At 47.8% G+C, this 20,676-nt stretch overlaps 1 protein-coding gene across 1 annotated transcript; it reads left to right on the forward strand.

Annotated features, from left to right (window-relative positions):
• The first annotated feature begins 8,834 nt into the window (after window positions 1-8,834).
• LOC125081392 (akirin-1-like) lies at window positions 8,835-9,868 on the forward strand. Its single transcript, XM_047696004.1, is given in 3 exon segments — window positions 8,835-9,137; window positions 9,140-9,176; window positions 9,401-9,868. Coding segments are annotated over 3 exon segments (573 nt in total). The 5' UTR covers window positions 8,835-8,905; the 3' UTR covers window positions 9,705-9,868.
• The last annotated feature ends 10,808 nt before the right edge of the window (window positions 9,869-20,676 follow it).

A 20,676-nucleotide genomic window follows, 5' to 3' on the forward strand; every position in this document is an offset into this window, starting at 1 on the left:
ATTTATTTATTTATTTATTTATTTATTTATTTATTTTAGATAGAGGGCATGCACAAGCAGGGAGATGGGGCAGAGGGGGAGAAGGAGAGGGAATCTCAAGCAGACTCCCTGCTGAGTGCAGAGCCCAAGTCAGCGGGGCTCAGTCCCACAACCCTGAGATCATGACCTGAGCTAAAGACAAGAGTCAGGCACTTAACCAATGGAGACATCCAGGAGCCACCCCCTCCCACCCTGCTCTCTTTTTTAAAAATAGCTTTTGATTTTCAAATAATTTTAGAATCGTAGGAGTTGCAAACTTAGTACAAAAAGTTTTCTATTCCCTCCATCCTGATCCCTCTACTGTTAACATCTTAAGTAACTGGGAGATGTTTATCATGGCACATTTAACTATTAGGTTTCCTTAATCTCCAGGGAGTTTCTCTGTGCAGTTTCTTGGTCTTTCCTTATCTTTCACGCCTATGTTACTTTTGAGGAGACTGGGTCAGGTGTACACTCTCATTTTGATAAACATCAACTTTCATATCATGCTTCAATGCTTCAATGCTTCCATTTAAATTTTATTTTTTTTTAAGATTTTACTTATTTATTGACAGACAGAGATCACAAGTAGGCAGAGAGGCAGACAGAGAGAGAGGAAGGGAAGCAGGCTCCCTGCTGAGCAGAGAGCCAGACTCAGGGCTTGATCCCAGGAACCTGGGATCATGACCTGAGCCGAAGGCAGAGGCTTTAACCCTCTGAGCCACCCAGGTGCCTCGCATTTAAATTTTAAATTTTAAATTTAAAAAGTGAGTAAAATCTGGGGTACCTGGGTGTCTCAACTGGTTAAGTGTCTGCCTTCAGCTCAGGTCATGATCTCAAGGTCCTCAAGCCCCACATGGGGCTCTCCTCTCAGGGGGGAGTCTGTCTCTTTCTCTCCCTCTGCCCCTCCCTCTGGCTCATGCATTCTCTCTCTCAAATAAATAAATAAAATCCTTAAAAAATAAAATAAAAAGTAAAATCCTCTGACCACTGTAAAAAGTAATAAGGGAAGCTTGTTTAGAATGCAGTCAGAAGACGGGAAGGAGGAGCTCTCATGCCCTACCATTCATCTTCTATTGCAGACCCAACTGGAACAGACACACCTTGCAAAGTAATACTAAGTTAGCTACTACTTTACTCTCCTAGCAGGAATAAGAAAGGTTTCCTCCTCTCCCAGCAACAGCCCAGCCAATGAGACACTGTCACAACTCAGCCAATGAGAAGCTACTATGCTTGGAACTCCCAGTTTATTCCAATAGACTTTTTGTTTAGAACAGCCCTTCCCACTACCCACCTTTCCTGTATAAAAGAGTATTCCTCTTGTTTGTTCTCCAGGCTTGCCTATGGTTTTCCCTGGTTTGCCTGCAGGGGACTGCAATTCTCTCCTTTTCTCAAATAAACCCTTTGTGTGTGTGAGTGTGTGTGTGTGTGTGTGTGTTGGTAAAATAACTGGCAGGTTTTTTTTTAAGATTTTATTTATTTGACAGACAGAGATCACAAGTAGGCAGAGAGGCAGGCAGAGAGAGAGGGGGGAAGCAGGCTCCCTGCTGAGCAGAGAGCCCTACACAGGGCTCGATCCCAGCACCCTGGGATCATGACCTGAGCCGAAGGCAGAGACTTTAACCCACTGAGCCACCCAGGTGCTCCAGGTTATTTTTTTTTTTAAAGATTTTATTTATTTATATGACAGAGAGAAAGTACAAGCTGGGGAGGTGGAAGAAGCGGACTTCCCACTGAGCAAGGATCTTGATGTGGGGCTTGATTCCAGGACCCCAGGATCATGACCTGAGCCCCCTAGGCGCCCCTGGCATTTTATTTTACTTTATTTTTATTTTTTAAAGATTTTATTTATTTATTTGACAGAGATCACAAGTAGACAGTGAGGCAGGCAGAGAGAGAGAGAGAGAGAGGATAGAGGGAAGCAGGCTCCCTGCTGAGCAGAGAGCCCGATGCGGGGCTCAATCCCAGGACCTTGGGATCATGACCTGAGCCGAAGGCAGAGGCTTTAACCCACTGAGCCACCCAGGCACCCCCTGGCATTTTATTTTTAAGGTTAACATCACAAAATACCTGGTTGTATGTTTTTCCCACTGTACCGGACCCATGACTGCATAGAGATTGTGTTTTCCTCACCCCAGGGATATGAGCCTCTTTCTTATCTGGAAAACTATTGGCTAACCTGAGCCTCAGTTTCCACATATGATAATAAAAGAGGTATAGGGTGGGCTAGATGATCTCCAAACTCTGCCCCAGCTTTAAAATTTTGATTCCATGGGATACCTGCGTGGCTTAGTCGGTTAAGCTGCTGCCTTTGGCTCAGGTCATGATCCCAGGGTCCCGGGAGCAAGTCCCACATCAGGCTCCTTGCTTGGCAGGGAGCCTGCTTCTCTCCCCGACCCTGCCTGCTTATTCTCTGTGTTAAATAAATAAATGAATGAATAAATAAAAATCTTTAAAAATGTTTTGATTCCAGAAGCATCTGGTTGGCTCAGTCAGAAAAGCATGCAACTCTTGATCTCAGGATTATGAATTTGAGCCCCACAATGTGAATAAAGATTACTTTAATAATAATAAAAGGAGGGGCGCCTGGGTGGCTCAGTGGGTTAAAGCCTCTGCCTTCGGCTCGGGTCATGATCTCAGGGTCCTGGGATCAAGCCCCACATCGGGCTCTCTGCACTGCAGGGAGCCTGCTTCCTCCTCTCTCTCTGCCTGCCTCTCTGCCTACTTGTGATCTATCTGTCAAATAGATGGAAAAAAAATGATAATAATAAAAGGATGTCATTTTTTTTTAAGGATGTCATTTTTTAAAAAGTTGATTCCATAAAATAAATTTCATTAACTTTTTAAAACATTTTTTTTTAAGCCTGAATAACTGGACCAATTTCTGCCTCGATTTTAAAGCAATTAAACAAATTGAGTCTTGTAAAGTCTGAAACCCAAATGGCCTCTGTCTCTAGGCATCCCCCTCACCCCTACTTCACCCCTCCACACTCGAGCCTCTGGGAGAGCAGGGGTGAGCGTCAGGACCCCTCACGCCCCAGCACTCCGAGCATTTTGGATGAGACCAATCCCTTGCATGGGGACAGCTTAGATGCTGCCATGTTGCTCTGTTTCTATTACAAGTTCACAAACCCCTATTACATCCAAGTACATTTTTTCCCTTCCAAAATACACAGTTAAGTCCTCCAGGGGAGCAACTATTTCCTTTCTGTCTTCTCACACTGCACCTACTATATCCACCTGGGCGTGGGGGCAGTCCAGCCATGTTGTGGAATGACCCACTCGCTCCTCGAGCATCAGCGCACCTGGCTCGGGGAGCACCCTCGTGGAGGAATTTGCCATTTATTTATTCGACAAATATTTCTTGAACATCAAATACATGCCAGGGGCTTCTCTAGGTGCTAGACCCTATTATCTTTGGAATAGGGTGGCCAGTCTCTCAGACAAGATGGCGCTGGAGCATTACTCTGAAAACCTCCCACCAGTTGATGGCTAAAGGTATCTGCAAGATAAAAGGAAGTACATGAGATACCCAAGCGATGTGTGTCAGGGTTTCAGATGTTTTATCCTGACAAAATACCTTATTGGTTTTGCTTCCTTTTGTTGGTTGGGCTCAGGTTATTGTGTTTTGTTTTGTTTTGTTTTGGACTCAAGTGGCCTATTCATGAAGAAAAGCCAGTGTGCATAAAAGCTGTAGAAATAAAATGCAATAAAGGTAAAATGAGGTGTTTGGGTTGCAATCCCACCTGCTTTAGAGGACAGTCAGGCCCCGTGATGCGGGTCAGGGATTAGAGGCTCATTGTAGGGCCAACCTTGCTTAGAGTTTTTCACTCTGCTCTGCCTTCCTTGAAACCAAGAGTTGTGATCTGGAAGTCACTAGACAACAGGAGACACCCAGTTCTTCTGGAAACCTAGCCCTCCTCCAGCTTGGCACCCCCTGCTCAAAGGACCTGCCAACCACACTCTGAACCAGCCTACCCTCCCTCAGGTTCTGGATGCATTTGGCACAAACCACATTTCTGAATTCTCCGTGCTGGAGGCACTCTCATGTCCCTCGTCTCTCTCTGTTGAAGAAAGAAACTCTTTTCCTTTCAAATGGAATCCAACAGTTTAAGGGGGGAAAAAAATCTATTGAACTTTGTAACTTCCTTTGGTCTCCTGGTAAGACAGATTTGGGTTTTGATTCTTTCAAAATGAGAAATTTGCCTTGTTCTGTAAGATCAGAGATTGGAGGAGTTTCTCTCTTTTCTCTCTCTTCCTTTTTTTTTCCTTTTTGAAGCCCCAGGGGCGCCAACTGTTGAGGGAGTGGCGTCAGCTCAGAACTCCCCTGCGTGGCACCTGCTCTCCCAGGAGCACGACTCCCCAGCCAGCATGGGCTCCCCACTGCTGGGTTCCAGCCCTGTGTCATCAGGCAACCTCAGGGGGTACCATTCTCATCCTCACTCACGATGGGGCGATGCTGTGCCTGATGGATAAGAAATCCTCTTAATGGACCCCCAAAGGCCTCGGTTGTTTAATGGAAGGAGCCAGCAGTGAGCCTGCCTCGACATTGCCACGTGACCTTGAGCAGGGTGCCGAGCCTCTCAGATCTGTGTGCCAACCGTAACATCTGAGGTTGTGCCAAACTGGACATGCTGGGCTTTATTCCTCGGACTGATGCTGACGTGGCAGGAGGCCACTAGGTTCAGGATCCTGAATCGGCCAGACTCAGCTGGCCCCATAATAAAACATAGAATAAAGTGTTCCTCTCATCCTACGCACCAAAAAGCAGGATACTTTTCTTGTTCCTGTTTTTGGCGGCAGTAGCCCCTGGAAAGAATACTTTGCAGGATAAAAGAATGAATGAGGAAGCAGAAGAGTGTCCTGGAGGGGAGGGGTGGGGAGGTGGTGAAAGATTCATGTGCAGATGCAGGAGAAGACACCTTGTGGGTCAACCCTTCTGCTTGCTGGCATCTGTCCCTCTCACTCCACTGCCCGTTTCTCTTTCGGAGAACTCCCCCCGACCCCCTCTGCTCTGGAGGGACAAGGGGCCAACACATGTCCTGGGAGAGGCCAGCAGCCCTGCTTCCCCAAAAGACGGAGAGTGGACCCAGGGCCAAGCCCCGGAGCAGAGACCCTCCATTCCTTCCTGCTGTCTAGCTCCCCGGGGCTGCCTGCTCCTGTCTTCCTGAGACCCAGACATTCAGCTCCATCTTCAACTCTGTGTCGCCTCACATCCTTCCACCAAATGCAGCTTCTGTTTAAGTTAGTCCAAGTCAGATTCTGTTGCTTGCAAACAAGGGATTCTAACTGTCATGAGCATTTCATTTCTTCTCTCCCTCTCTTGCAACCTCATCTAAGACAACAATGACAACAACAACAAGGATAGGAAGGAAGAAATGAGAACAGATAGGGTGACATTAATGGGGTTTTTAAAAAAGCTTTTATTTATTTGAAAAAGAGAGATAGCTAGAGAGCACCACCAGGGGGGAGGGAGAAGCAGACTCCCCACTGAGCAAGGAGCCCAATAAGAGGCTCGATCCCAGGACCCCAGGATCATGACCTGAGCAGAAAGCAGATGCTTAAATGACTGAGCCACCCAGATGCCCCAACATTAGTGTTTTTAAGATTTGTTTTAGCCACAGAGTCATTTCCCCCTGATTAAATCGAATGTGCCCTACCCAAGAGAGATGAAACAGAGCTCCTTTTTTGTTTCAGCTTCTGCCAGCCTGTAACCCACAGCTGGCCAGCAGGCTCTGCCTCCTGAAAAGTAATCAACGGTGTTGGATACTTTTCCCTTCTAGCCTGGTGAAGGGATACCAGGAGCCACCTCTGGCCCCTGGATCTGCTTCCTGAGATCCACAAATCCCAGCCACCACTTCCTCTGTTAATACTCACATGGGAGAAATTTCAGTTTCCTTTCGGGGTGGGGGCAGGGGAGGGTTGGATCAGGAGAGAGGGGGAGAAACAGCAGCTTTTAGGGAATACTGCCTGTGCTCCGGGGACAGCAGGGAGTTTCATATATGTTTTAGGTAGCACACCACACCCACAGGGTGGCTTCTGTTACTATCATTTTGCCGATGAAGAAACTCCAAAGACTAAGACGCAGGCTGGAAGGCTCACAGATACCAGTGCAGAGCTGGGATTTGAACCCAAGTCTCTTGTGACCTAACACGGGGAGATAGTCACTCATTAGGCTCTGATCTGGGGTACACAGTATGCCTCTCCCTGCACATCGGTACTCCCAGCAATCCCTGCCCCGCTCCTCATCACACAACCCACCCCCTGTCACATTATTTCCTGTTGGCCCTTTGCTCTCTTTGTATTACCTTAAATCCTTCTGTTTCTTTTCTGTCAACACAGGTCTTTGCTAAAGTACTGAGTGAAAGAACCCGGAACATATGGAAGGAATACAGTTTAGAGGTTAAGAATACAGGGTCTGTCATCAGACGGCCTGAGGAAATCCCAACTCCACTGCTCACCAGCTGTGTGGCCTTAAACCTCTCCATGCCCCATTTTCCTCACCTGGAAAATAGATAATAAAATTACCTACCACGGTAGGTACAATAATAGCCCCAAAGTTGTTCACCTCCTAATCCCTATAATGTATGAATATGTTACATTATATTGCAAAGGGGAAGTAATCAGCTGGCTTTAAAATAAGAGTATTCTGGATAGCCCAGCTAGCCCTAATGTCAACACAAGGGACTTTAAATGTGGAAGAGGGAGGCAGGAAAGTCATTGTCACTGTGGGAAGGACTTGACTGGCACTGGTGGCTTTGAAGATGGAAGGGGCCCTAAGCCAAGGAACAAAGGCATTCTCTAGAAGTTGGAGAAGGTATGAAGATTAATTCTCTGTAAAGCCTCCAGAAAAGAACACAGCCCGGCAGACACCTTGACGTTAGCCCAGTGAGACCCATTTTGAATTTCTGACATCCAGGATTGTCAGAAAAGAAACTTGTTTTAAGCTATTAAAGCCATGTTATTTTGTTAAGGCCACCCTGCGAGACTAACACACCTTCCTCAAGGGGTCGTTGTGAGGATTCTAAGAGAAGCTGGCAGGAACGCAGTGAAGTTGTCTGTCCTTGTTGGTTGGTGTGCAGCAGTGAGGGCTGTGGCGGGCAGTGTAGAGCTGTGCCCATTTCTTCTGACCCCGCCTGTCCTCCCATCCCTAAATGGAGAGCCCTGTACCTTCAGTGCCCTAATTACTTTGGAACATTGCTTTATAATCACACACCCAATGACTCCCTTCATCAGGCTGAATTCTGAATTGCACTTGAAGTGGCTTGTACAATGTCAGTCCTCTGATTAGCTTCTTTCCGTGCTCCAAAATGAAGGTAATCAGAGTGGAGGAAAGATCTTACCATGTGCCCTGGGAGGGAGGCAAGAGCAGGGGATCTCACTATCCTAATTTTCTAATTAAGGCTTTAAGAGCTTTTAAAGAGCCAGCTCATCTCACCCTGCAGGCCTGTGGTCATCTTCCCTCCAACCCCTCCACACTCACAAATTCTGACTCGCCTTCCCAGGATCAAGCCAAGCTGCTCTCAGCACCTTCTCCACCCGGGTCTCTCCTTCCCCAGAGATTATAACCCAGCTGTCAGTCTGTCCTGCCTGCCCCTGAGATCTGGATCAGATTTCCCCATTGCACGGCCTGTGGAGTCCCACACCTTCTCCGAGGTCTCAGGGATTTTCAGGTGGGGTCTGGTTTTCCCATGGTCACATCTGCCCAGAGGAAGATTTCTAAGGAAGCCAATGAACTCTAAACTCCAACTGTGGGAGGTCGAGTGAAGTGTTCATATGGTCAAAAGCTTTCTATTTTTATATTCTTTTTCTTTAGAGAGATCCCACCAAACTGTAGAAACGTCAGGTATTGTGAAATTTGCCTCTGCCTCTGAACCTGGGTCCCTGGCACTATGCCACAGGGCCTTCGCCCCCATCCAAAGTTGAGACCTTTATTTCCTTCCAAAAGATGTCAAGGTGTTCCTGAGGGTGGTAGATTTCTCCCAAGTAAGTGAGTGTGTGAGGGTGCGCTGGCAGTGTGAGAAAGGGTTTATAACTTACAACTAGCCATCAGGTATCCTCATTCTTAGAAATTTCCTTTGGCCACCAATATGGGCCCTCTGTTTCTGGGACCTTTGCCCCGAGGGACCCTCTCAGTAACTCTGGCTTCTTTCTGCCTCCTTGCTCTTTACTTCTACTCAGGAGCACAACAAATTCCTTTTGCTGCCTCATTTTTAACCATTACTTTTGGGTTCTTACCTTGTATCCACTCTGCTCGTTCTCCAAGGAGTCTGCCATGCTATTTTTCCCTGGCTGGCTTTCCTAAGAAGGTATGCTTTTTTACAGTCACTACATACGCTGAAAAGTGTTGAGCTTTTCTCTCTGAGATTGGAGTGAGCAGACCCAAGGGCCTGGGGGATAACATAGGAATGGGGATACAGGGAGCAACCTGCAAGCAGAGGTGACTGGGAGAAAGGAGGTTGGCTGAGACCCTTGGTTTAACCACAATGAAAGAATGTGTAGATTAAGATGATGATTCTAGGTCCATTTTTTCTCCCTAGCCTTTTCAAAATCCCCAGGACTTACAGCCAGCTGAATAACCCCAAGAAGAGACCATTCCTCCTTTGTGCCCATCTGGACCCTAACAGTTGCTCATGGCGGCTCCTGTAATACTTTATTGCATGTTTTTGTTTATGCATCTGTCTATCCCTCTGCAATCCTCTGCTTGTTGATGCCCGGACAATACGTTATTTCTTTTTTTTCTGTGTCACCCCCATATAGTGTATTGGACCTGACCCAGTAAATATTTCTTTAAAAATTCTTACTTACGAGCGAGCTCCGCTGAGGAGCCGGAGGTTGGGCCGCAGTTGCCTCCGCGTCCGCTCCTGGTTCCTGGCCCGTCAGCAGCATGGCGTGCGGGGCGACGTTGAAGCGGCCCATGGAGTTCGAGGCGGCGCTGCTGAGTCCTGGTTCCCCGAAGCTGCGGCGCTGCGCCCCTCTGCCTGGCCCCACTCCGGGCCTCAGGCCCCCGGACGCTGAGCCGCCGCTTTTCCAGACGCAGACCCCACCGCCGACTCTGCAGCAGCCCGCCCCACCCGGCAGCGAGCGGCGCCTTCCAACACCGGAACAAATTTTTCAGAACATAAACAAGAATATAGTCGTTATCAGAGGTGGAGACATTTAGAAGTAGTTCTTTTTTTTTTTTTTTTAAGATTTTATTTATTTATTTGACAGAGAGAGAGATCACAAGTAGACGGAGAGGCAGGCAGAGAGAGAGAGAGAGAGAGAGAGGGAAGCAGGCTCCCTGCTGAGCAGAGAGCCCGATGTGGGACTCGATCCCAGGACTCTGAGATCATGACCTGAGCCGAAGGCAGCGGCTTAACCCACTGAGCCACCCAGGCGCCCTAGAAGTAGTTCTTAACCAGAGTGAAGCTTGTACTTCAGAAAGTCAGCCTCATTCCTCAGCACTCACGGGACCTAGTTCTCCAGGTTCCTCCTGGATGAAGAAGGACCAGCCCACCTTTACCCTCCGACAAGTTGGAATAATATGTGAGCGTCTCTTAAAAGACTATGAAGATAAAATTCGGGAGGAGTATGAGCAAATCCTCAATACCAAACTAGCAGAACAATATGAATCTTTTGTGAAATTCACACATGATCAGATTATGCGACGATATGGGACAAGGCCAACAAGCTATGTGTCCTGAAGCTTTCTTGCATATCTGGTACCAGGTTTGACCTCAAGAGATGGCTGCTGTACACTTTTTGCAACTGGTTTGATATCACATTTCAGCTCCAACTTTGCATCCTGAGAACACTTAAACGTTTCTGCAGGTCCATTTTATACAACTTGAAAGACCTTAAAACTTTCTGGTTGCCACAAGCATATCTTTCTTTTCTGCTCATCCAAGAAACAGCTGTGCCCTACTGTGATAGATTTTCCAAACAAAAGTACCTGGAGCAGCAGTTTAGCAAAATATGCCCTCAGTGGCACTCAGCAAATGGAGTTTCCCCAAGCACAGTTCTGTAAGAAGTGTGTGTGAGAGTGTGTGTATATGTGTGTGTGTGTATTTTAAGTTATTATTTGTATTGTGCAAATTTTTTTGATCTTGGGGATTCTGGCTGTGAATTTGATGCACGACAATTATGGTTAAAAACATTTGATCTACAGAAGATCATTAATGTTTTGTGACCATATAAGTTGTAACGGTGGATTGTTTTATGTTGTAGGTATTATTGTTAAATACAGGGACTGTTTCCAGGCACAGAATATGAATCATAAGTTAGGATGGACATTAGATGTGATTATGATGATATAGCAAAGGTCTGTGGTCCTAGGTCTACAAACGCTTGGTGAGGAATTAGGACAAACTGGAGACGGGCCGTTTGACACATGGACTCTGCCTAGCTGTGTTGAAAAATACTTTTGACTCCAAGTCAGTTTTGAGTGACTCCAAGTCACTCCAAGTTCAGTTTTGACACTGAACCTCTAGAAAGAAAAAGTCTCCCTGGAGCAGGAGCATCAGGGTTTGCTCGGGAGCACAACACAGGTGAGCGTGGGGCTAGGCCAGCCCCTGGTGGCACTGCTACTTGGGAGGAGCCACTTCGCCTTTTATAGGTTATTAAAAACAGAATTTGGATCCTTTGGTCAGGCTCCCCCAGATTCTTTTTAAGAAGTGACCATGTTCAACTGCTTGAGCTTTGTTTTGGCAACCCCCTGCCCAAAGTTGCTTACAGACTGTTCTTCACCTTGTTCCAAGGCTGTGGAACAGAAAGTAGCCTCTGTTTTGAGGAGGTGGAAGTTAAGTATACATTTATTTTTTACTGTGACTTGTTCAGGACCACATTTTACAAAATGCCTTGTTTCCTTTATTATTGTTTCTGGAAAGGAAAGTTCTATTAAAATTGTTTTAGTTTGAATATAGAATAGTTTTATTAATTAGGGCTTATTTTGAAAAATTCTGAATTTAATTCAAGTGTATGCCAGTACCTTCCAAAGTAAGGTAATATTCAGAGACAGTTGTTCTGATCAGATGGCTTAGAGAAATTCTGGAATATTCATATTCGAAGATTTCTAATTAATGAATGTCTTTGACTTAAATCTAACCAAAAACTGCAACATTATTCTTTGTACATTTTCATTATATAGTGTTAACAAGCTTAGTTGCAAACAAATAAAATACTTAAGCTATTTGTTTACCTTGCCTTCTTAAAAAAAAAAAATTCTTACTTACGAAATAGTGACCATATTAGCGGTTATCCCTTGGAGTAATTTTATAGATTGAATGAGATGATCATCTAAAGTTCTTAGCTTTAATCATTAAAGATCATCTAAAGTTCTTTAGCTTTTTTTTTTAGATGGTTGGGCACAGAGGAAATACATTTGTTCATATTATTCATTCATTCATATTATTGAATGAATGAATGAATGAGATGCTTTGGTTTAACTCATTAACACAAGACTACACAGGCCTGGAATTCCTTTTGCGTCCTTTTTCTTGCTATAGAGAACTACAAACAAAAACAAAAACAAAATGGCACGAAAAAAAGGAAAGGAAGAAAAAGTAGTGGAAATCACAGCTGCTCAGTTATATACATCTACAGATATAGCTTTTTCCCTTTTAAATTTCCGGGGGCCTGACAGTAACTAAAGACAGCTCTACCCATCCGCGGGAGGACTGCATCCACCGTCAGCCAGAACACGCTGCCTTCTTGTTTTTGGAAGAATCACTAAAGTTGAGGACTGGCCACTCATCAGACACAGGGAGAGTGTTACCTACACTCGCTCTTAGCTATACAGGACCCCTATAAAGTGCCTACTGGGTGGTAATGTGCAGCAAGAACAGAGAGGTGGGTGTTGAGACTCGGGATGAATTTATAATTAGGGGAAAAGATATCAAAGTGGGGCTTCCAAAGAGGAAGGTCAGCTGGGGGGTGTCGGAGATGTAGTATCTAGGATGCCAGGGAGGACAGAATGCCAGCAGGTGGGGGAGGAGAGTGGGGTGGAAAGGGTCAAGGAGAACCCACAGGAGGGGTGAGAAAGGTGAAGGGTCTGATGGGGAGACTGAGGGACCTGGAGGAGGACCAGGGGCAGCGGTGAAGGAATGGGGGCAGAGAAGCAATGGAGGCATGGGCCCCAGCGATTCGACTGCAATCCCTTCGGAGAGGTGTGGGGATTGGCTCAGCCAAAGGAGCCCATGGGAGCTGAACCGGAAGTGGAAAGGCTGAGGGGTGGGAGGAAGAGGGAGGCATTGCCCTGGAAGCAGAGGTGTGGGGGAGAGGAACAAGTCCCGGTGGGTCCCACTGCCAATGTTCTCAAGGCCCTGGCATGTGGCAGGAAGGGATTGTGGAGAGCCGGTGATGCAGCCTAAAGCCGGAGGAATCCAGGAAGAGGGAAGGCGATTGCAGGGTGGAAGCCTAGACAGGAAGTCCTCTCAGAGCCAGGCTTTCTCAATGGTGGGGAGACCTGAGCGTGTTTATGGACAGAGGGGAAGGACTCAAGGAGAAGGAGAAAAAGAAGATGGGAAAAGGGTGACTGACAGAGCCAAGTCTTGGACGAGGTGGGGAGGAGAAGAATCAGAAAGCCTGGAAGACTTCCAGTTCCCCTAGGACAGGCAAGAAATGAAACCCATATAAACCCAGAGCCCCATGTGACCCTGTCAGGGGGTGGGTTGCATTTAATTAAACGATAAGCCTACAGTTGAAAACAATAGAAAAGCATCCTACTAAATTCCTCGAAATCTTACCCCAGATACTTCTGGGTTTCTCTCTCAGATCCCCAAACCTCCTCTTTTGATGGAGACCATTGGGATCTGGTCTCATTTTCTCTCCCTCTTCTTCCCTCTCTCCCTCTGTCTCCCTTTCCAACCTTCTTCTCTTCCTCCTTTCCTCAGACTCTATTACAGAGATCAGTCTAACCACTCTGCCTTAGTCTTAAATATCTATTCACTCAAATCTCATGTTTAGTCCTTCCTTTTTACCCATTCTCTGGATTCTGCAAAACAAAGGATGCTGACACAGTGATGTGCCAAGTCCTTCCTCCTTAGAAGGAGTAGGAGTACAAACACTTACTACTTGAAATCTGCTCTTTTAAAATCTCTACTAGAGGAGAAACGGGGGAAAAAGACACCATGAGGCAGCCGTAGAGACACAGGGAGGAGACAGGGGGCTCAAGATGGTGCAGCCAAGTGAAACCTTTCGGCCTCACTGAAGGTCTAGGCTCCCATGTCTGGATAGATGTAGTGAATCCAGAGTTTTTGGCCCAGACTTTTTCCCAAAGGGCAGCTAGGGAGGACCAAGAGGAAAATGCCACCAACCTTGCCTGGGTATTGGGAGGCAAGGTGGATTGTAGGGTGCTTTTCTGACGCAGAATGTCTCCTAAATGCAGAGTGAGTGCACATTATCAGAAAATCCACCTACACAGCTCAGGAAAATAAATACATTCCCAAGCTGACTTGATTTTTGATAAGCACTGATCTTTGACTTTATAATCAGTTGCAAATTCTGCTCAATTCAAAAGGCCAGCTGCTCTCCTGTGGAAACCTGGATTTTGGGGGGGGTCGGTGGAGAGAAATTTTTAAAAGTATTAATTTTAATTTTAATTTTTTAAAAAGATTTATTTATTTATTTATTTGTCAGAGACAGAGGGAGAGAGAGCGAGCGAGCACAGGCAGACAGAGAGTCAGGCAGAGGCAGAGGGAGAAGCAGGCTCCCTGCCGAGCAAGGAGCCTGATGTGGGACTCGATCCCAGGACCCTGGGATCATGACCTGGGCCGAAGGCAGCTGCTTAACCAACTGAGCCACCCAGGCGTCCCAAAAGTATTAATTTTTAAAAAATATTTTACATTAAGAAGGCAATGTGTTTATTTGTAGTTTACAGTGAATTCCCTTAGGTCCCAGAGTATTCTAATTATTTGGAATTTACGAGGACTTTAAGAGCCATCTATGCCATTTCAATTACCCTGATGTGTCTGCCCTAAAAAGGATTACATAATAGTAGCCTAAGTTTATCTACTAGTATGTAGTTTGCCTGGAAATGATTTCTGTTTCCATTATACCAAAGTTCCGTAGGCCATTTTGGAAAACACTGTCATATATGTTACTACTAGAGCTGGGAAAGACTTCAAGGGTCTTGCATCTATCCCTCTGCCTTCTGGAAGATCTCTGACATTTGAAGCCAGTGATGTTTCAGTCTGTTTTGGAAAACCCTCAAGAATCAGGATTTCAGTCTCTTGTTTTTAGTACCTAATCACTATTCCTACCAGGATGTTCTTTCCAGAGAACTTGATTTTCTCCAGCTGCAACTTAAGCCCAGGTCTATGGGAAGCAGTAATGAACAATCAATGTGGTTTTAAGTGCTCATTTCCCCCAGGGTTAGCACATTTCTGGGGGTGCTGATTATCCTCTCTTTGCATCTTCCCTCGTCTCGTCTTTGCCTTACCTGGTGTGTACCAGTAGGTGGGTCCCAAAGACTACATCACCAGAGATTCCCTCACCTTCCAGACCCTGGTTGAGGTGGCCAATGCAAGCTCCTGGCAGAGATCTAGATGGAGGAGGAGAGCAAGAGAGGGTCTTCTCTGTTGGGCTCTGCTCTGGCCCTGGCCATGATCCCATGACCACAGCTTCTATAGGGTGGCCCTTCTTTCATGGCTCCAGCTCTCTCAATGCTCCTTGAATACCTTTTCCTCCTTGCCCGTCTGGTCCAGGGTTAGCGCAGAACAAACCCCCTCCTTCCCCCATTGTGGTTGGTCTCTGGGTTTCCTAAATCTGTGTGGACTCTGTCATAGCCCCTTCGCTGAAGTCTCTTGAAACACAGGGCTGGGTTCTCTTCTAGCCAGGGCCTTGAGTGATGAACTGGATGCAATATGTTTTAAGCCTTTTTACATGGTAGGAGCATCACATCAGATATCACGTTTATCCCGTCCTCCCCCCACCCCGGGTTGCCTCAAAGGATCTGGGTTTCCCAGTCGTTCTGAGATCAGTGGGACTTCTGTGGATCAAGGACAAATCATCTGGACCCGCCATGAGCAGGTGCTGGAGTGGAGAGCTCCAGGTAATAACAAATAGAATCTACTCTTCGGTCTAGTGCCAGAGGGGAGCCAACAGAGTAGACAATGCTGACTCCCTGGTCATTCTGTTAATGATGGACACTTGTGGGGCAGAGTGGGGGCTGCAAAGACAGACCCTGACCACAGACCCCCCCCCCCGCTTCTGATGCCCTCACTTCTGACCCTTTGCTTTTGCCCCTGCTCCCAATTCTGTTCTCTACTCAGCAACCAGAGTAAAGTTTTCCAGATTAAGTAAAAAAATGAGCCAAAATCCTCCAAAGGCTCCCCAGCTCACCCACACAACACCCAAAGCCCTTAAAAACCTTCCACAAGGCCTCAGTGATCAGTCCCTCCCTTAATCTTGGTTCTGACTCTCCCCCATCCACTCCCATGGGCCACTCATCCATGGGCATTCACAGCTGAGACAGCCTCCATCTGGACCAGGGTGCACCCTGGGTGCTGGCAGGTGCTGCTCTAGTAGCTGCAGATACAGGGGTCAGCAGCAAAGCCCCCACCCCCGGCATTCCCCTTGGAGTCCCCTTGGAGCCCGGGGGGCAGAAGCCAAGCACCCGGGCTCTGTGGGGATACAGACAGAACCTGCCTGCGCCAACACTCCGACAGCTGCTTCCCCCTCGGGCCCAGGAACACTTTGCCTGAACACAGTGACTGAGCCCAGAAGACTTAAATGTATGGTTTTCAGTCCAGAGGGAGCTCCAAGTGTCACAAAGGGACACAGTCACAACATGGCTGAACCAGTGATATGTGATTAGGGGACTCTGAGCTTAAAATTGGCCTCTGCCTCTTGGTGGCGATGTGGCCCTGGGCATGGCCCTGGCTTCTCCAAGGGTCCCGTCCTCAGCCCTCATCTGTACCTCAAGAGAGATCCTAGAACCTGCCACATGCTGTGTGGATTCAGGGAGAGAGCATGCTGGGAGCTCTGGCCCTGCACCTGCCCGGAGGAAATGCATGCACCCAGCTGTGGCCATAAGTATTATGAGCAGAAAAACGTCGCCAGTGTGTGCTTCCAAGACACTGACACCTTCTCTTGCAACAGAAGGGCACAGCCTAGTCACCAGAGGGGACAGTCTCAATTTTCAAGAAACGTGCACTAATGAGAATAATATACTTTTTTTTTTTTTTTTTTTTTTTTTTTTTTTCAGATCGAAGCACCCCTCCCAACCTCCTACCTTGGCCGGCTGCTTTTGGCTCTTCCCAGCATTTCAACATCTCCCCTTTCCTCTCATCAGCAAGGTAGGACAGATGAAGGTGGGGAGACGAAGGGGTGGCAGTCCAGCCTGCGCTGGGGTGTCCCTCAGTGGTGAGCTCTAAGGATTAGTGGCCGACCAGCCAAGGCTGGCAGCGTGGTATTGGCTGGCCTGAGCATCCCTTTCACTGAAAACTCGGCCTTCCAGGCTGGGGGCAGGGTGTCCTCCTGTCCTTCTGGGGCTCTGCATTCTGCCCAGGCTTATCCCACTCCCAGGAATGTCTCCCTCCTGAGGGGCAGTGAGCACAGAGTCTTCTGTCTCACTGGTCCCCTTCTGCTCCCAGGCACCATGGCAATAATCGTACCTCCTCCAGCCCAGGCTCTTCCAGCCCCTGACTCCCAGCACTGCTGCCGTCTGGCCCAGGTCGACCTCAGGAGGATCCACAACCATTTAGAGCAAGTGTCCCTTCCAGGTGCTACCCCTTCCGGGTCATAAAGCTGGTCTGCTGACCTGCTTCCAGAGTCACCCCGATAGCAGGAGGGCCCTCCTCGAGGTCCTTCCACCAACCCCCTGGTTCTGCACACTTCGAGGAACTGGTGTCTGTGTCCTCACTACGTTTTGAGAATCTTGAGGACAGTACCCTGTGTGTGTTCACTTTGTACGCATTACAGGTGCTCGCAAAAAGTTTGCACTGAAAGCCTTGGGCCAGGCCAGCACAGTGTGCTGGGAAGGACTGGGCACTTACCAAAGATGGACAGTTCCCTGGTTGGGGAGCTCACCCAGAAGCCGGGAGCATGGCATCAAGGCAACCAAGCACGGGCTGAGGGCAGGGCTACCAGGATTTGCATTTGAACTCCACCGTGTAGGTAGCCCATGACGCTGGGAAAGCCTTTTAAAACTTCCGTGCCTCAGTTTTCTCATCTGTACGATGGAAGAGATCGAACTATTTTTCCTTCCCTATCTACTTGAGAAGACTAAATGAGATCATACCAGTACAGCACAGCAGATGGGTCCCGAGACAGAGCTAATGATCCATTCGTGTTGACTGGGAATAGTTAATAATCTGGGTAAACTAAGGGGAGAAAAATTAAACAGCAGAGTAATTCATGTGAGCTATTATTACGTATACGCACTGAGAAACGAAGGAAGCAACTACTTACACATGCCAAGGAGGGTTACCTGTAGCCGGTGGGATTATGGATGAATTTCAGTCGTATTTTTAAAATATAATTTTCTACTTTTCTACTGTGAACTTACCTAAAAGCACTTTTGAAATTAGATCATCGAAAAACCGACTTGAAAGCCACCTGGGACCTGTACCACCTCCCCCCGCCCCCATCCTGCATATGATTTTAGTTTCTAAGGAGACACCCCTGCTGCTTCCAATCGCCCAGGGAGTCAGAGGAACCTGCTGAGACATTTCAGCTGGAGTGGCTGAGGCTACGTTTCCCCAGTATTTTGCTTGTACTCCCAACTAGAAAATGAGACATCTTGTGTTTTGAGTGAATCTCTCCCATTAATCACGGGGATACTCAGGTCTATCCGGCAGATTGATTGGTATAATTACAGCCTCCATCTGCAAGGATAACGCCTGCTGTCAAGAGCAGCGAGTGTAAAGCGAGCCTGGGGCTTCCTGGAGCTTGTAGAGAGAGGCTCTGTCCTGGAGCCTCACAAGCCAAAGGTGAGAGGAGGGCTGGGTGGCCCCGAGATTTCCGGTGGAGACAGAAGTGTTGTGATAGCTTCAAAGAGGGTTTCCCTGGGACTGTCCAGTATGTGAGCAAATGCAGTGTTGCCTGGCGTAGGAGACAAGGATTCCTACCATCCAGGAGGGGCCTTAGGGACAGATTACCCATGTCTGACAAGTGATTTCTCCAGCCAGGCTCTGTGTCTTTTTTGCCAGTGAAAGCAGTTTGTACCCATCAAAGAGTTGTGGACTGGTTTTGAAGCTCAGCCACACACTTCACACTAAAATGTCCAAATTTTAGAGCACAAATCAGTGGGCGGAAAAATGACCAATAAAGCATATCCATTCCCAACCGCGGGGTCGGTCATCTTCCCTGGCTGTTCCCTGCTCTCTTTGGTAGCGATGACTCCCCACGGGTCTTTGGGCAATGCCAAGAAGATAAGACCCAAGCCGGCTCTGGGAATCGTAGAAAACCCCACGCCCCTCGCTGGTGGTGGTCCACAGCGTTAATCAAGGGAACAGGTCTCAAGCAAGGAAGAAAACTTTACTAGTGGTTCCTACAAGTTGTGGCCTTCCCTGTAAACGATCATATAAAACCCAAACCCTACTCTACCTATATAAAACTCAAACCCTACCCTTCTCTACGCAGTCCATCACCATAACAACCTTCATCCCCTAAGAAAAAGGGAACCTATCAAGACAGGATGAACAGCCCTGGTTTTTGGCATTTCGAGATGTACAATATGTATCAGTGAGCCCTATAACTGTCCCCAGGGGCTCCTGCTGCCAGCGATGATCCTTAAATCCCTGTTTGTCCTAACCTGGCACCCAACCTCAAAATAGGCTGAGCTATGTTAATCATGTCAGGCAGACAGGAGAAAGATGAAGACTTGGAACTACATCTACCCAATTACACCATAATCCCCAGAGGAAAAGAACGGAGCCCGAAAATAGGGTGCCCCTGGGACAGGGAAAATGCGATGTTCAGAGAAGGGATTTGCTATCCTAAGGACTAACCAAGGGGCTGTGGCTACTGCTCTGGGAGGTCACGCTTTGGCATCTGGCAGTGGTCTGGCAGTGGTTCTGGGCATTTGGAGGGAGAATTTTGAGAGACACTGGTGTGTCCGCGGCCTGTCCCATTCTCTAACCAGTGGTGACCTTCAGGGTTTTTGCTTTGCTTCTGCCTCTCGGGTCTAGCAGAACTTCAGTTTTGGCCCAAATCGAACTCAGAACCATACCAGGAAGGGGATCTTGGGAAATGCAGTTCTCAGAGTCAACACGTTGGCAGTGGGACAATCTAGCACAGATTGCCAACCGAACTGGGAGGATGTCAGCTCTGCCAAAGAAATGCAGGCCCTTGGAGGACAGGAGAATGCCTGATCCAGAAGGCAGAGGGAAGAGAGCGGGGGTCCAGGGCGGGCTTGGAGTCCTCGATCGCTCCAGCTGTCTATTAGAGCTCGCCCCAATTGCCAGATGAGAATCTTCTCTGGGAAGTCAGTACAGGAAATAGACAGAAACAAATGTCATACCAGAAATGGAGCACTTACAAAGGGAAGGGTTAGGGAAGTGGGGTCTGGGGGCCACTCCTGAACCATAGGCTTCACAACCGACCCCCCCAGATGAGACCCAGAGCCAGGGCACTGCTGTAATTGCCTCCAGCCATGAAGCTGCCACCTCAGTGAGTGCAGAGTCGGCCCCCACGACCGCTCACATCCCCCTGAACTCGCCACCAGCAGCCTCTGCCTCGTGTCCAGCCTCTTGTATTGGTTTGCCTGTGCCACCAGAACCAAGCACCTCAAGCCAGGGGACCTAAAATCAGATGCATATGCTCTCACAGTTGGGGAGGTTTCGAGTCTGAAGTCAAGGATTTGGTGGGGCGCTGCTCCCTCTGAAGCTCTGGGTTAACATCTCCTTGCCTCTTCCGAGCTTCTGGTGGTGGCTGTCAATCCTTGGTGTTCCTTGGCTCACAAATGCTTGACTCCAGCCTCTGTCTCTCTTGTCTCGTGGAGTCTCCCTGTGTGTCTTTGTCTTCACATGGCATTTTCCTCTTCTGACCAGGACACCTGTCATATTGGATTGGGCCCCGCCCCCCAGTGACCTCATGTTAACCTGATTGCATTTGCAAAGACCTCATTTCCCAATAAGGGCATATTGGCAGGCACTGGAGGTGAGGCCCTCAACTTGTCTTTGAGTGGGTGGGGGACAGAGTTTAGCCCATAATGCTCCCTAACTGTGCAGGGGGGGTGGTATCTCTTTGGCAGGACCTCTTTCACATTCAGACCCCCAGCCGAGGAGTCTAGGAAACAAGAGTTCGCTTTCAAGTTCTCCAAATCAAATGAGGGGAATAGAGACGGGCCCGCCCGTCTGTGTAACCTTCTGTGTAACCCTTGGCTTCCACACCTGTAAGCAAGGATAATACCAGTCACTATGTCTCACGGTTTGTGTGAGGATTGAGTTAGACAATGGACTCAAAGTCCCGAGGGCCAGACATATAGTGAGCAGTCTACAGATGGTAAGTATCATTCAGTAATCAAACTTATTACATTTCTTCTGTATCCGTCGTGGTAGGGAATTGGATGAATCACAGAAGTGTGGATGAACTGTATGTAAGGGTCCCCTCGCATGTTTAGGACTTTACGTAAGCATCAGAAACTCCAGGAATCTTAGCCAAAGCATAAATCTCCCAATGTAAGGGTTTTCTTACTCAGAGCTGTGGTCCACCAGAATATCAAGAAGCTAAGGG

This window comes from Lutra lutra, chromosome 1, assembly GCF_902655055.1.
Source record: "Lutra lutra chromosome 1, mLutLut1.2, whole genome shotgun sequence".
NCBI lineage: Eukaryota > Metazoa > Chordata > Mammalia > Carnivora > Mustelidae > Lutra > Lutra lutra.